General features: G+C 32.6%; 1 protein-coding gene across 2 annotated transcripts in view; it reads left to right on the top strand.

Moving 5' to 3' along the window:
- Window positions 1–1,153: 1,153 nt before the first annotated feature.
- LOC150076226 (haloacid dehalogenase-like hydrolase domain-containing 5) overlaps window positions 1,154–17,516 on the top strand; it is a 59,559-nt gene continuing 43,196 nt past the window's right edge. Inside the window, exons 1-4 of one of the 2 annotated variants that reach the window (XM_090388041.1) lie at window positions 1,154–1,316; window positions 9,237–9,485; window positions 11,690–11,802; window positions 14,352–14,442. In XM_090388041.1, coding sequence (XP_090244167.1) covers window positions 1,191–1,316; window positions 9,237–9,485; window positions 11,690–11,802; window positions 14,352–14,442 — 579 coding nt within the window. In that variant the 5' untranslated portion in view covers window positions 1,154–1,190. The remainder of the gene's footprint in view (window positions 1,317–9,236; window positions 9,486–11,689; window positions 11,803–14,351; window positions 14,443–17,516) is intronic. The other variant, XM_090388042.1, reaches the window with a different exon arrangement.

The raw sequence follows: 17,516 nt of genomic DNA, 5'->3' as shown, positions 1-17,516 counted from the left end.
TTTTTAAGTTATTTATTTTATTATTGCTACTATATTTTATTGTGCAAGATATTAATTTATTTCACGTTTCAGTTTTCTTTTTTACTTTCGAATAACATACTCTATAGTAATTATATATTCCCTGTTCATGTTTCTTTAACTAAAAATAAGTAGCACTGATAGAAGCGTCGTATAATTTCATTTTCAATATTTGGTTCTTTTCTGTTTAAACAAAATGCTATTTTAATCATAGAAATTATTTCAATAATAAAAATTGAAACTGTTGCAGAATTTTCAAAAATTGCAACACATATTTTAGATCTAAAAAATTTGTGAGTTTAGGGGGAGAGAAATAATACTAATATTTAATAAATTATGATTATTATTTTTTTTTTGTGCGCGATTCTAGATCCAGAATATTTCACAGGAGTATGACGTCAACTGATTCTTTGGCATCACAAACACTTAACTTACTCAAAAAATTTAGGGTTTTTTTTATATTTTTTTAAAAGTAACATACTACTATAAAGGTATCATAAATAAATTAAGAACGGAGCTGATTTCCTTGTTAAATGTACCAAGGTGAATAAATATTTGTCTATACTGTATACTAAACATTGGTTTCGAAAGAATCCGCTTTCGTATCCTTATTTATAGCACTCGATAATTAACTGTGCTGTGCTATAAATAAACCCACTTATAAGTAAGTAGGTGAGGTAAAATACTTTATTTCACTGACAGATATTACTTATTTCCAAGAACCATGCCAAAGATTAACCAATTGTCCCCACAGAATTAAACTTCGATCTCCTATCATTCCAAATTTTCATTCTAAATTTAATGAAAAATCATTTCATTGAACGTTAAAAAGACATTGTGTACGTCTTAAGATGGACAGATCATTCCACTTTTTAAAAGTAGTTTCAATAAATATAAGCGATTCCATTATTTTGAAATAAACTGATGTATGGACTTTTTTCAAACTCTGCTCTATCGTAGCCAATAGCATAAGTCGTCGCTGGAAACAAAAACGCCCAAGGGCGCTCAGCAACCTTTGGTCTACGAGCTACACTTCTACTGAAGAATGACGACTATTTGACGTCATTTGTGACGCTTCGCGAAGTCACTACTTAAACAGCAGTGACAGATTATTCTTCTATGAACTGAAACCCATGGTACGTATTGGATTAAAGGATATCTACAGGTAAGAAATGGCAGCAATGAAAGGCTCAGCTTTAATGATCAAAGTAACTAAAAGGAGTTTTAATTGTAGGATCATGTGTAAAACAAGGGAGTGTTCTATAAACACACAGCCAGCGCAATTTCTGGATAATCAGGTAACTTTAAAATTTTTAATTTAATATGTTTCTTCTTTCGCGTTATTGTAGTTCCGAGTAATGTATTAAATAAAATATTTCTACATACATGAATGTAAATGTTTGATATCGTGTACATGAGTGTGATTATTTAGCATACCATCATTCTCTTAGCAGTATAAACATAAACGTACCATATTTATTTGTTTTATTTATTCCTTGTCAACCATGTAGTAAGAGGAGTTCATGTCGTTAGTATACTGCCAGACAGAGCAGTACACCAACGATTTTGACGAATATTACAATTTACACGAGCGAAGCTCTCGGCTCGCTTTACTACTAGTCAGTTGGCGGATAAACTTGAATTTCCGGGTGGAGAGAAAAAAAAAAAAGCAGCAAACAACCAAACTGCAGCTGCCGCCTGCTGCCACGTACTCAGTCATAATATAAATAATTAATTAAATCCCTATAAATATTGAATATAATTACTTAAACTACATTATTTGTTTAATTCTGACGAATCCGATAACTTACTATCACTGTTGTGTTATAAGGTCTTGCGTGTCGCCTGTCCTGAAGAACCTCTTTTACACTGCGTGGCAAAAGTAAAAGCCAACGTTCGCCTTCCGTCTTAAATCGGAATCAAAATTGTTCTTATTGTTGACAACCAACAAACTATGGTGGGTTAATAATTTACTTAAAATAATATTAATTTTCTTATGTAGCATACATTTTATTACTGGAAGCGAGGATAAACCAAGTAATAAAAACTTGCAGCTGCAAGTTTAAAATGGCGTCTTCTAACATTAGATAACTTGCAGTCGTATTAGTGGGCATTTCCTAGTATTTTTTTTTTTTTTTTTTTTTTAAGCAAGGAAGTTGTTATTTTCTAGATAACGTGTATTAATTATTGCAGTTTCTTGTTGAATAATTTAAATTAATTATCGTGGAAACCAAGACCTTGAAGCGTTAATATATCCTTATTATATTCTAGGCTGGTTTGCATATTTTAGAGGGGGGAAAATTTAAAAAAATAAAACACACGAGTTTTCAGACCTATTTCTGAGCCAGTACTCTACTGAGAAGAAGCAGAAAAAATTCTTGTAGAGAATTCCATCCATATGTTACAGAATCGAATCTCGGAGCGTTCCAAACGGGTGACAGAGCAACGTATTATTTACTGCTCTAGAAGCAGCCTTTTCCTATAATAGGCGTTACTGGCTGGCAATTATGAATTATAGAAGTGTAAATGAAACAGGTTGGTGATTAGAATCCTGAATTAATGTGCATGTCGCGAAATGAAACCTGTATGTTTTCACAAAAAATGCATTGCCCATTGTTAAGGGATTTTCAAAAGGGTGCCCTTTGGCATTTCCAGGAACCCGTCTCCACCGTAATAATATTATTACGGTGGTGACGGTGGGCCCGCTGAGAACATGCTGGGACATTCTGTGACTTGAAGAAAGATATATCATACGTTTAATATGACAAACGAGGATGTATACGCATTATTATCCTTCATTCATTCATTCATTTTCCGATTCAAGGTGCATGCTGTACATTAAAAAAAAAAAATCAATTTTATAGTTGTGTTCGACTGCCCCCACCTTTGAGAATATCTTACATTTATGCTCACTGGATATTCTATATCTGTATTATTATTATTATTATTAGCCATATGGTGCAAGGAAGCCTCAGGCTTAAGTTTCACCAGACGAAAAAAAAAAAAAAAAAAAAAAAAATTGTGGATTACTTTGAGAGAGAGTCAGAAGTAGAAAGGAATCACCAAAAAAGGGAATGATGATATCCAGCTCAGGACCCTGGGTGTGCCAAGCCCATACGCACCAGATGTGAGCCCCTGGGGTTCTGTCATATACCTTATTGCGTTCAAAGGGGCAATAAAGATTTATTCATTATCGATAAAAGGATTTATTTAACATTTTAATCAGTGTTTATTATAACATTGTTTATTAACATTTATAGTACAGATATTATAAATGAATTGTTAATTATACAATTTAATCCTAAGATTGTTTTTGCCTATTCTTGTGTTATATCAGATTGTGGAACTTCTCGCCATGACACATTTTTATTGGTCCATAATTATTTTGAAAATTGTTGTTTTTTTTTATTTCATTGCAGTTTACATTTCTTAACAATCAAAGCAGTCTCTTAAACTGAATAAGATTTTTATAACTAAATCCCCTCTTGGTTGTTGTTTTTTTTTTTTTTTTTTTTAACTGTGTCGCTGATTGTATCGCAATTACCATACCTTGGGAGGGCTGGAAGACTTACAGGATCCATTTGTGGTTTAAGAGCACTGGAAAATCAGTTTGATAATCACGCTGTCCTATGATGATGTTTAAAATTTTTCAGTTTTTCAATAAATAAATTTATCCTTATCGATACCAGTAATCAAATGGTATGGTGTACAATCCATAATCAAGAGTTTACATAAGAGGAAGAAATGGAACAGCTGGAAAAATTTCTAACCCTTAACTTCTTCCATTGCAATCGAGCAATGGGTCTTGCTATGCATGATATGATTATTCCCAATTTGATACTGGCTTGATAGTTTGAACAGCAAAGGCCGTATAATTTTTTTAAAACGTTTGTTTATTTGAAGTGCGTGGAAGTAAAGTTTGTTTATTAGAATGATCATATTATTAGCCATATGGTGCAAGGAAGCCTGAGGCTTATGCTGCACCAGCCAAAAAAAAAAAAAAAAAAAAAAATTCTGAATGTGAGAGAGAGAGAGAGAGAGAGAGAGAGAGGAATCGCCAAGAAAGAGAAGAATGATGCTCAGCTCAAGACCCTGGAGTTATATGCAACTCATTTTTTCGTACGTAGGTTGCACATGAGTATCGTGTGATGCCAATGTACAAATCGTGACAAACCTCCCAAAGAGGAGGGAAAAATCTATAATTTTGCTGTATTTTATATATATATATATATTTGATGTCTGTCTATTATTATACACGATTGCTCCAAGGCTGCTAGCGATTTTATTTTTAGGGCCTTCAAATATTTGCGTAAAGTCCCGGATTACCTAAAATCTGGTACTGGTTGTTTAGTTTTTGTGTCAAAGCAATTAAGGTCTGCCTAACCACAGAATGTGCGCCATGGGAGAAAGAAAGAAAAAAAAAATAGTTTCTGTGGGAAAAGGGATATATATTTTGACGAGCACATACTCTCGTTATTAGCTATTTATATCTAATAGCGAGTAGATCCTCCTTTAGCCCTCAGAGCACTCTGGATTTGTGGAATTTGTCGTGTCGTTCCCTTCTCTCTACTCCGAAGAGCTTGTTCCACTTCATTCAACAGGTGCTCAATTGGATTGAGATCTGATAACTTGGAAGGCCGCTGGAGTAGGCTGAATTCACTCTCATGTTTCTGGAATCACTTCTGTACAAATCTAGCCTTGTAATATGGCGCATTATCCAGTTGTAAGAACCCATTCACAGATGTATGCACTGAAGCCAAGGAGGGATGTACTTGATCGAAAATAGTTTGCAGATAACCTGTTAACCGATGTGCAAAAAGAAAATATTCCCCACACTATTACACCCATACCCCAATAGTGTGTAAAGTGTAACGTGTTCATTGTCTAACGGCCCAAGGGGTTTCCCCCATCTCCGTGTTGTGTACTCTGTTTGTGAAACACAGAACACTGTGAAGGCCAGAGATTTTAAAAAGTGTAAGGTACATGTTTATGTTGTGTTGTTCCTCTGACCTTTTAGCCGTTGGGCCCATAGTGGGACCCCCCGTTGCCCACACTTAACCCCGAGGAGGCAGGTCAGGCATAGAGGGATCGCATTAGAAGTAATTACTCTGCAGGCCCTGCCACCTAATTTCCTAAGATTTCAGTGGCAAGGGCCTAAAAAAAAAAAAAAAAAAAAAAAGACTACTATGCCACGTTCAAAGTCACTTAAATCTTCTTGCCTCTTCTCGCACTGCATTGTATGTATATAGCATCCCTACACATCCACTTACCATATCTCATGGTAAGAATACGAACTTTTTTAAGAAATGGAGTGCTCCACTTCTTGAAAAGGATATGTGTATCTAATAAAGTGGCTACTTGGTATGTCTGTTATATATCTATGTATACACAGTGTGTGTGTAAATTGTTGTCAAAAAGTTTACTTACCAAGTTTGAGATATCCAGAAGAATATGTATCTAATGAAATTGTATAAAATCAATATCGTCTAAGTTTGAAGAAATATCCGCAACTCGAAAGAGCATTACCGCCTATAATAACGAATTCTAGATCTCTCAGTGGCTTAACATAAGGCTCAAGAATTTTGACTTGAAGCTGTCAAGGTGCCTCCATCAAAGATGCGGAAATCGTGATACCTTCGCAGACCATGAGACCACGTTTCTCTTCTCTTTGGGTTCATTACTTTTTATTGTCTATATCAATGTTTCTCAACCGGGATGTCACCAGATTACGAAATACCCAATTCAAACTAACGGAAATTGCTCTTTAGGTGTGCTACTACAGTATTATCGTGTTTTTCACTCCACAGTCGACCCTCCTTCCCAGACCAGAAGGGATTTATAGCAATCATTAAGTGATATGCTATAAACTTAAAACTACATTAGGTATTTTCATTACGGAGAAAAATCTAATAATTATAAATAAATAGAAAAAAAAAATGCAACATAGTAACCTACAAGGATCCATGAAAAATAATTTAAAGTTTTTATGTATACTGGTGATTAAATGTTCAGCTTTATTACAAGGAAGATGGATCATGATTTATAATTTAACCTCACCATATAAGTTTAATTATAAACGTACAGTTATCAAATTTACTGAAGCCTAGTATACGGTACTTGTTTTACCTCCATTAGAGTTTTCCTGCCAGTCTGGTCGCATGATTTGATATCAGAAATTGAAATTATTCAAGTTAAAATGATTAGATCCATAATAAGGCAAGAAGGTGACTTCTACTCAGTCGCAATGCCTACTCAGGGGTTGTTAAATATTATTTGAAACAACTAAATCATGCGAAGCGCAAGTGTTTCCCCATTGTTTAAATTTTATAACCACACAACTAGACCAACTGTTACGTTCTGTCACTACCATACAAAAGGTGGGGGAGGATAACGCTATGCAACAGGATACCATTGACCATTGTACGACCTTGCATTGTGTTGTATTTATACCAATGGTGTATCTTCCTGTTGCAGACGCACCAAGAAAACTGAGTTTGCCCAAGCTCTTGATAATGTGATGCTGATTTCTACTAAAAGTTGCATTGAATGCAGCCTTTCTCTCGCACAGTCGTAATGCATATTTTTTTTGTACACGATTACATAGTTATGTAGCTACATATCTTTCGGTATACAATAGTAAAAACGAGGCAAATTTGTTAAAAAATAATAAAATAAATAAAATATCACAAACCTATAGTGGACGCGTTCACTTTCAAAATACTCTCCTTCTGACTTTAAGTACACATCATCCTATCGTTTCTGCATTGAAAACATTGCCTGAAATCAGGAGGTTTCTCAGATTTATTAATTTGATTAAAATGAGATTCTTATAGATCACCTTCCCATATATTCCAGCAAAATATGGAAATATTGTATACGTCTTTGGAAAGAACAAAAATCCCAAAAACATAATAATGTGAGAGTAATGGATTGCCCTCATTTACATATTAATTAATATACATGTATAGTATCTTATGTATGGCGGCACCCAAACATTTCTTCAACCCAGCCTGTTAATTGATAGTTATTGTTTCATTATTACAAATGAAAATTTTTAACTCTCAGAAAGAAATTAAATTAATTTAATAATTTTCTATTTCAGAAGGTATGATCGCCATGTTACCAGGTGTGATCTGTGTTATTTGATTCTTATTCGTTTGTTATTAAGATTTTATTATTTATTTATTTTTCTTGTGGTGAACGATACGTACAGTGACCATATTTTTCGAAAACCTAAATTTGAGATACACATGCGAAAAAGGATTTTTTTTTTTTTTTTTTCTGATTGTGATTTTTAATATGAAAAGTCGTACAGAAGTATAAAATAAATCATAACTTCGGTGGCCAATTTCCTAATCCAAAGTCAGAACACATATGGTACAACAAAAGATAAGATTTTTTTTTTTTTTGCATTTTTGAATTTTTTTTAATATAAAAAATCTACAGAAGTTAAACTGCATGTTACAACTCCCTTTTACTGTAAATAATAACATGTAAAATAATGTAACAGATAATATTTATTACTAGACATTTTCTTAACTTATATTTTGTTGTAATGCTGACTTGATTCTGTTTGCATTAGTAGTGGCAATTGATGCAAGAAGGCAAGCTTATACAGCATAAAAGCTAATTACTATTAACAAATTACTAATTGTTGAAATAGTAGAATTTCGATGGCGTGTTGTTCTATACATATAATGTGGGAGTCGTGGTTTGTTCTTATGGATTGCCTTCATTTGTATATTGATTGGTAGTTATTGTTTCATTATTACTAATGAAAATCCTAAAACTCTTTGAAAGAAATTAATTTAGTATTTGTTTTTTTTTTAAATTTAAAAAAATATCACCATGTTACCAGATGCGAGAACATTGGGATAAAGAAAACGGGAGGGAAGAACTTAGCCATATCAGTCTTATGGAAAAGCCACAGTTATCAGCGCAGCAAGATGTTACAACATTGCGAAATATAGCACGTAAGTGCGCAGAACTAAAGAATTATTGATCAGATTCGAATTAAATGGTCTGCGTCAGTGATTTTTTGTTTTTTATATTCTAGTGCTTTTGGAGATAAGGCTGACATCACCGGTGTTACCCTATATGTGAATGGGCTTTTTCCCATATTCGCGAACATTTTTTTTGGGTTTTACTGGTTTATATTTCTACTTATTGTACAGATCTGAATTACGGCTTCTTTTAGAATTTAATTGTGGTAAGTACATTTTCACAAACTTATGGAGAATAAAGTGAATTATTTTATACAATATACGTATATGATGACTAGTGCTTCGAAAATTTCAGGTAACATTGAGTTGACGTGTAAAGGATAGCGTTGCCCACAGATTAGCAAGTATTAATCTGCGAGTGTAGCCAATCATCATCCCATATTTTTTTGGTAAAACCCATTCCAAAAGTCTTACCCCGAAATAAAATAAAGAAACAAATATGTAGTTTTGTCATACTCCGGGCCTCTCTACCCCCGTCAACCGAACGGCTACACTTGATCTCTAACAAGCGTACCAAACTAGCCGTCGGGTAACCCGAAACCCCTCCCCCCATCCATCCCGTGGTGGCGCACCTAGGGTATGGTAGTTTTGCTACTCACTCGGACTTCAACAGAGGATTATGGGAATTTTTAGACTACAAAAAATAACTAAATGCATTTTCCATTAACGGTTATATAGTTTTTTTTTTTTTTATGTATTATCAGGCAGTCACCGATTTAGACTTAATTTTAAATTCTAGAACTTTTTTTGTTTCTTTTATCCGAAGGTATTGTGATGAACAAACTTCTCAAAAACAGGGGCTTGCTTATCTTTGACAAGCCTGGTTATCATGTTAATAGCAATTGAGGTCCTGGATGACAGTATATAAGTTGTTTCATTCCAACAAATAGAACCCCTTCATTGTAATTTTAGGACCAAGGGGTGATATGATAATGACATTAAAAATGAATAATTCCCAGTGGATCAGGCAGCAACTGATTACTGAGACAGACAGGAACAGGCATCAGTTTGGAAGTTCTGGAGAGGGTAATGCTTTTGCACTATTTTTATATACTTCTGTTTAATTCTATCTCCAAATATATATAGTATAATAATGTACTTTTTTTTTTTGTCTGTTGATATTGCATGGTCAGGTATTTGGTTTACTATGCTTCATCAGTATTATTTAACTTACTCTTTGTAAATTCAATTAATTTAATTTTTTCCCCCCTGTAGATATCATCTCTGCACTCATTAGCTGGCAACATGGCCAACTTAAAAAAAGAACCAAACTTTGGCTTACTGTTTGATATAGATGGGGTCCTTTTGCGTGGACGAAGTGTTATACCTTCAGCTGTTGAAGCTTTTAAGAAACTAGTAGATTCTAGTGAACAGTTTCATATTCCAACTGCTTTTGTCACCAATGCTGGCAATAAAATGCGGAATGAGAAAGCTCAACAATTAACAGATTTGCTGGGAGTTAAGGTAGGGTATGAAATTGGCTCTTTCTGTCTGTTTCCTAAAAAAATTTACATAAATGATGTGTAGTTGATAAACATGTATAAATAATCATAAATAGCTCACTATTAATAAAATATGCATAAAATTACATTTCTCTCATTAACTGACAATATTCAAAATTGTAGAATTGTATGAACTTTGCTGTTTAATATGGATGGAATTCTTTTGTAGTGGCAGCATTCAACTGTTAAAGCAACTAAAATTAACTTTCTTAAATATTAATTGATTCTAAAGTATGATTTCTAGATGAATTTGTGGGGTGAAGGGGAGGGACTGAAACTTGGCAGCTCCCAATAAAGAAACTTGACCCCCCCACACACACAAAGAGATGGTAAATTTCTCTAGGTCAAAGCAGTGGCTCTGATCCCCATCTTGAAGTCCTTAGTTATATGAACTGAATAGAACCGTAGTGCAGTTTATTTCGCAGACCCTTTCTTATTCCAAAAATTTTGAATAATGCACCACTCCAAACAATATTTGGCATTTATTGGTTTCATGTTCTTCCAGTGCATAACAACTCTAATGCAATTCTGTACAGATACTGGACAACAGCCACTGCTGTTTGACCTTTGATCTTAATATTTGTAGAGATGACAGGATAAAATAACAACTCTTTAAATATCAACAATTCCTTTCCATAAGTGATCTTGACCTACCAGATCATTTCTTGATTTGTATCACTCTTTCTTCAATCTTTTCACACATTGATTACAGTTGATTTTGAAAGGATCAAGCAAGTTGCAGTAGCATTCACTGACAGATGACTGATATGTAGCAATATACCTTCAACCACTGCAGTAGGCAATGTGACCCATACTAATGTTATTGATATTTTTTTCTATTTTGCATATGGTTGGATGGATGTATTTACTTCAGTATAAGATGAAAGTCTGAATATTTTTCAAAGAACAGTGTAGTTTTGAGTTTCAATGGTGAAATTATTTAAACAAGCATTATAAGGAGAGGGTCTTTGGCTTTGAACTGGAATGTCAAAAATGTTTTTATGTTAAAATTGTAATGCTTTGTAAGGGGAAAGTAATAAATAAATTTTCTGTTTATACTCCAGGACGACCAAACGGTCAGAGGAGTTCACAGGAAAGACAGAATACAAGAAACAGCACCGTATTCAGCAGTCACGGGCTTGAACCCCGGTCACTCAAGGCACATGTATTTATGCACCCATGCGCCTGACCACTAGGCTATGGCGGCCTTATTAGTATTCAAAGTTGTAAAGATAACTGACCTTTTTTTGGATCCTAATCTCATAAGTAGGAATTCATAACATGGCAAGAGATACACTTTTTGTTAGAACCTATACAGAATGACATATGCTAATTTCTGTCTGAAAAAGCTAGAACTTATGATTTTCTGATGAATTGAAAGGTGTTTTCAGTGCTTATTTTAAAGGAGTCTGATGAAATTGCAGATATTGCAAGATTGTTTTTCTTTCAAAAGGTATTAATAAATAATGGAAAAATATCCAGGTTGTAGTGTGCTTTTCTGTTTCCTTAATGGATTATCTTAATTAAAAGTAATTTAATTTAATTTAGAGTTAGAAAGCTTGCATGAAATCATCAGTAAAATTCATACATTTACTTTGTACTAAAAGTTCTTTTCTAAAGAAAACTGAAAGCAATTTTTTGAGCCGACATCTTAATTATTTTTGTGTCTAAATACCTTAAGTCTTATTTTTTTTCTAATAACACAGCGTTGGAAAAGATGGTATAACAACCTCAGTGATTAATAGAAAAATAGTTCCTCCACAAAGCATAGATATGCACAGAACTTTGCATATTCATGATACAAGATATAACAAAAAAATTTTAATTTAAATAATTATTAAAATTATTTATTAATTTTAGAAATTTAGTAATTCCTTAATACTCTTGAAGACCAACTAACATGTGTAATAGCAATTTATTGCTTTCAGTTCAATATTTATATGCAATCAGTGAGCAAATACAAGTAAAAGGCATTTTCACAATTATTAAAATTTAATGTATGTATTGATAAGAAAATGTTTTAAGAAAGTCAACAGTTATATATTACCTATAATAAATTTTTTGTGATAAATAAATAGATAATACATTTTATAAATTTTTTTGTTTAATTCCAGGGTAGCCAATATATGTTACCTAATTCTCTTCCATTAATGTATATTTTCTTAGATTACTGAGGATCAGGTCATTATGTCTCATAGTCCACTACGCATGTTCAAGCAGTTTCATCATAAACATTGTCTTATATCTGGGCAAGGACCAATTGAAGATATTGCTAAAGGGTAAATATAGTAATAATCTGTTTTAACTATTCAAGTATTAGTTTGCATCAATATTTTTTGACATCAGCTTGGAGTGATCAGTTATAAGTGAAGCAGAAAATATTTATATTACTGCCATTTTAAAATAGTTTAAAAAAGCAGAAGTGTCAAATGGAAATAACTCATTGTTTTTTGACTTTTGTACACTTGAGGCATATATATATATATATATAATTGATCAAACTGAATTTTATTCACTTAAATTGTAAATAGGATGTCTTTCATTTTGATTTTACTTCTTCAACTTAAGAGAATTTAAAAAAATAGCATAGTTGAAATGTTAAAAAAAAAAAATCCTGTTCTGAAATCTGCACACTTTTTTATATTTTAGGCATATTATATTTAATAGCCATTATTTCATTATTTAAAGGCTATTAAATAATAATACTTGCAATAAAATAAATATAATGAAATATTTCATACCTTACAAGTATCTCCTTCAAATTAATTATCTTGGGGTTACACACACTGTTCCATACATTTCTTCCAAGCACAGAAACATTTCTGGAAGTCATCTTCTGTAAGGCCTTTTATCACTTTGGTTGTTGTTTTTTTAATGTCTTCAGTAGAAATGAAGACATTCAGAAAAGTTACTGAAAATGGGTTCCCTCAACTACACTTTTTAGTTTAGGGAAGAGAAAAAAGCCACAAGGGGATAGTAGAGTAGGGTTCATGTTCACACACAGGAATTTGTTTTTTGGCCAGAAATTGGTAAACAGAGAGCAGCATTATGTGCTGGAGTATTGGAGTATCCAACCATTCTTCCACAATTCAAGTCTCTTCCTTTGAATTTTTTCATGCAGCCTTGCCAGAACCTCAAATATAGTATATTTGATTGAGTCTGGTTTTGTGGGATGTGTTTGGCCATCATAATTCCTTTTAACATTGAAGAAAACAAGAAGTAAGCTTTTCGTTTTTGATATTCTTGCTTTTTTGGCGTGAAGGATTGTTTCATCTTTATGAATTATTACTGTTTTCTAATGTGCTTGAAATGTAACACACTGCATACATTAATTAATTTGTATTTTGTAATATGAGAATACCAACTATTACAGAAAACTAAGACATTCCGCTCTGTTTTTTCCAGTTAGATCATCTCATCTTACATCAATTAAAAAAAACAATTCCGGCTGTTGTCTTCTATTACTGAACTTTACATATGCACATGAAAAGTTAACAGAAAGATAAGGAAAACCCATAATGCAGTCCAAAGTGATTAAAGAGCTCTAATTTTTAAATCATAACCTACATTTTTTGCATTCAGATATGCAATGATTTGTCTTTGCAACATACATTGCAGTATGGAATTGAACATAAATTTCAAATGAAATTTGTCATTCAAATGTGGAATGATAGTACATAATATCTGAAATTAAGTTTCTAAAAATATACAAGTTTTTAGCTACTTCTTGAGAAGTAATTGTCATCAAATCTTTGACAATTACTTTAAAAAAGTAATTTTACCCCTCTAACAGGCATTGCAAAAAAATCCATGTAAGGGTGTGTAGCATACTTTATACACCATTTTAAAGATAACAGGCAAGAACATGGTGCACTTCACATAATTTTATATTTTATTTAGATGCTATAATGAATAATAAGAACCAATATGTTTTTAATAACAAAAATCTTAATGAAATGAAACGTTCTGTACACAACTTTTGCAAAATGAATTTTAGTTTATTGGAACACACAAGTATACATATCACTTAGGCACTTATGAAATCTAAAATCAATAGATCTATTTTCAGTTGGTCAAGGTTTCAAAATATGTTTTGTTTTTAAGATAAAAACTGGAAAGAAAAGAAATTAAGATAAATGTATTTGGGGATATAATTGTTCATAAATGTAGATCACAACTGTATTTGTTTTACTATTTGGTAGTTTCAAAAAAAGAGAGAACCTCAGTTTATGACATAACCTTAAACTGATTTTAGGCTTTCTGTGATCCTTTACAACAAAAGCCTAGCTTCATTTGGCCATTCTAATATTAATTCCATTCTTCTTCCAATATTCCCCAGCTTCTAGACCTCTCAAGTTTTGGGAGGCATATAATTGACTTTTAAGACATGCATTAGTGAGGGACTAATATATTTTCATGGTAATGTATTGGTCATATGGTGTGGGATGGTAGATTGGAGTATTGAATTTTAATTTCTTTTTGCACTCTTTTGGTTTCATAAGACAATTTATCCAACATAAATAGCAGAAGTGGCATTCTACTTGAATGCCATTTCTACTTTTACAAAAGTTTTTGGGCTTGGTATATTAATTAATGCTATATTGCTATTATTCATCTTATACTATTTCCGAATGAAATATAAATTGTTTTCGTATCCGTTCTCACTTCTCTCTCTAACAATTTTTTTATCCCTACCCATGCACAACAAAAATTAAAACTGAACTGCTTAGTTATAATTTTGTCATCTACATTACCTTCTCTCAAATGCTGTCTTCATTTCAAACCTTGTTTGTGATCAATATTTTCATAATTTTGCATTTTATTTCAGTCTTGGTTTTACTAAAGTGACCACAGTGGATCAATTTAGGCATTGCTTTCCTCTGTTAGATGCAGTGGATCAAAAAAGAAGAACTCATGTGGTGAGTCCAATTTTTTGCTATACAATATAATTTGAACCACTTGCTCAGGTTGAATAAAACTTTTCCACAGTCTGATTTAGTTTTAAGTGAATATAAAGGCAGCAACATGATGCCAAAAAATGCAGAAATATTCCAGACGACTTCTTTTTTTTTAATCAGTCTGAGTATGTCAGTCTATTCTTGAGGAATAGAGCAATAGAAAAGAATAAAAAAGAAAGAATGCAGCTGAGATAAGAGGTACAACAACAGAAATAAAACAAACACTAAGGAAAATAACTAATAAAACACTGAGAGATAAAGTTAAAACTGAGGAAATCAGGAAACTGTAAAATACAACCTATTAAAGAATGGATATGTAATAGAATAAAAAAGAATGGGGGGAAAAACATAAATAGGATGGATAATGACGGGTGGGTAAAAATAGTAAAAAACTGGAGACCCATTGGCAAATGAAGAAGGAAGGTCAAGGAGAATATGGGAGGATAATCTATTCTAACCCAACAAGCAGCATGTGTAATGGGAAAAGAAAAACAATTGGAAATTTAAAAAAGTTTCTACTGTTAAAATAAGTGTATACTTCTCTCTGAGGTTAGGCTTACAAATGGCTGTTCATCCCTAATGATATAATCATTTTACTGTGTGCTTTTGGCTAAAAGCACTGCAGAAAAGTAACAGCTCACTCAGTTTAGGTGTACTTATCACTAAATCGGTAATTGTGCTTAAATAAATTATTGTAATTGTGGCTCTAGTTTGAAACTAGAAATAATCTGTTCTGACAGTAACTTTAACCTCTGATACTGTATTCTTTGCCATAATATTCTGTTATCGTGAATCCATTTGATCAAAATTGGAGACTCTTTAAATGAAAAGGGATAACTTTAGTGAGTAAACTGTAACCCAAGAGTTATAAAACATTTAACAGGAACAAAATTTTAAAAAGGCTGTTGAATATAAGTACTAAAGTTATGAGGGCTGTTCAGCAAAGAATGATCATAATTTTTTTTTTTTTTTTACATATAAAGCTTTATATGTAAAAAAAAAAAAATAAAATAAATAAAAAAAGTTGCAGGGTGCAAGGTCAATGCTGTAGGGCAGATGTGGAACACATTTAATATTAATGCTGGATAAGTACTTGATGAATAATGTGAGGTTTTGCATTGTAGTGATGTAGCATCCACCCACCTGCATGCAGTTGTGGTTGTCATGTGATCCTGCAATGTGTGCAGTACAATTCTATAGTAAGGTCCTGTAACAGTTGGATGACATGGCACAACATGCGGGTAAACCATTCCTTGAAGGTCAAAAAAAAAGATGACCAGTAACCTTTCCTGCAAAGCCACAATTTTTGATTTTTTCTGTGTTGGTAATGATGTAGCCTTCCAAACTAGCTTTGTTGCTTACTCTTTCTGAATCAAAATTATGAAGCCATATCTCATGTGCTGTTATCCCCTTGTGAACCTCGCCATCTTCAGTAAACATCTGTTGCAGCTCCTGACAAACCTTTATGTGAACTTGCTGTTGCTCAGGTGGGAGTAGTCTTGGAACCCAGTATGCACAAATATGTCATAACCAAATGGTCATGGAGAATACTGTGTGTGCTTCCTACTGATATTCTCAACATTTCTGTCAGTTGCCTTACTGTAATAGGACAATCTTTTCTTATGATTATAGAAGCAGTGTTTTATGGTTTCTGTGGTGACAGCAATGGTTGGAGCTCCAGATTCACCGATTTTTCTGATCGAATCACATTCATCTTTAAACATTCTAAACCATCTGTGAGCTGTGCTAATGGAAGCATAGATTCACCATAAGCTTCTTATAACATTTCGTGTTTTAGCTAGCTCCTGTGTTCTTGAGATGGAAATAAAATTTGAGAGCAGCATACTGTTCTTCGCATGTCACATCCATTGTTATGTAGATGAAACTGAACAGGCATAAACTTGACTAACTGCAAAGGTCACACCACACGTATGAGTCAACTGTGCAGTTGCTGTGTGATGTAGCTTGGTTTGGTCTTAAATTCCACAGCTTGGTTAGAAATAGCATGTATTATGGCTGTTCATGAAAAATTATGATCATTCTTTATTGAACAGTCCTTGTAGTAATGATGCTGGATAGAGGAAATCATGATGATAAAAAACTTAACTAGATATTAATTTTTTTAAATTTATATTTTTGATACGTTGTTAAAAAAGATGCTACAGGATAACTAATCTCATTAATCAATTTCTGATATCAATTTTTTAAAAATTGGATCATTTATTATTCTAAGTTTTTTTTTTTTTTTTTCTTTGTATTTGCAATTAAAATTGTTATTAATTCATAGCCTCCTTTTTCTAACTAGAGCCTTAATTTATACTGCTTATGTGTGATATTTATTTGTTTATGCGCATATTGCTGATTTAATAATAAATTATGCTTAATTCATGACATGAATTGTCTTTCTTTTTTTTTTTCCAAGACAGGCTTAATTTAATTTTTTTATAATAAAACAATTCTGCATTTAAACAACCTTTGGTCTTATAAAATAAGTCTTGTGCATATAGCGAGATCTTCCTGCAGTTACATTCCTTTTACATATAACACTTCACATGTACAAATATAAAATTGTGATTTATGTAACTTCAGAAATCTGTTCTGTGTTTATCTTATCCAAATTGTTTAATTGATTGACTTCTTATTTAATTGCTGGAACTTGATAGGTGATGTGACTAATGATCTCTTCAAATCAGACAGCTGTCTTTCGTTTGTTACCTCTACAGAGTTCAGTGACTCATTCACTATTTAATTAAACTTTTTTTAGGTTGGCAATAATGCACTAGCAGTATTTTCTTCAGAAGCTTTGAAGTTTACTAAGGACTGTCTGCTTTTAGTTGACCAAGTAGCCAAATGGAAAACACTTGAGGCACAGACAATATCTACATTTACAAAATTAATGTTCATTGTTATTTTGCTATCCAAAAAAAAACCAAAAAAACTTCATGCATACACATAGCTCCACAGAAACTTGTTGTATTCATAAAATGAAAATAAGTTTCAAGAAAATGACATTTGCATGTAATCATATCATCTGG

Source organism: Mastigoproctus giganteus, chromosome 13, assembly GCF_048544385.1.
Source record: "Mastigoproctus giganteus isolate SK-2022 chromosome 13, ASM4854438v1, whole genome shotgun sequence".
Classification (NCBI taxonomy): domain Eukaryota; kingdom Metazoa; phylum Arthropoda; class Arachnida; order Uropygi; family Thelyphonidae; genus Mastigoproctus; species Mastigoproctus giganteus.
The sequence above is the reverse complement of the archived record's forward strand: the minus strand, read 5'-3'. Positions and strand labels throughout refer to the sequence as shown.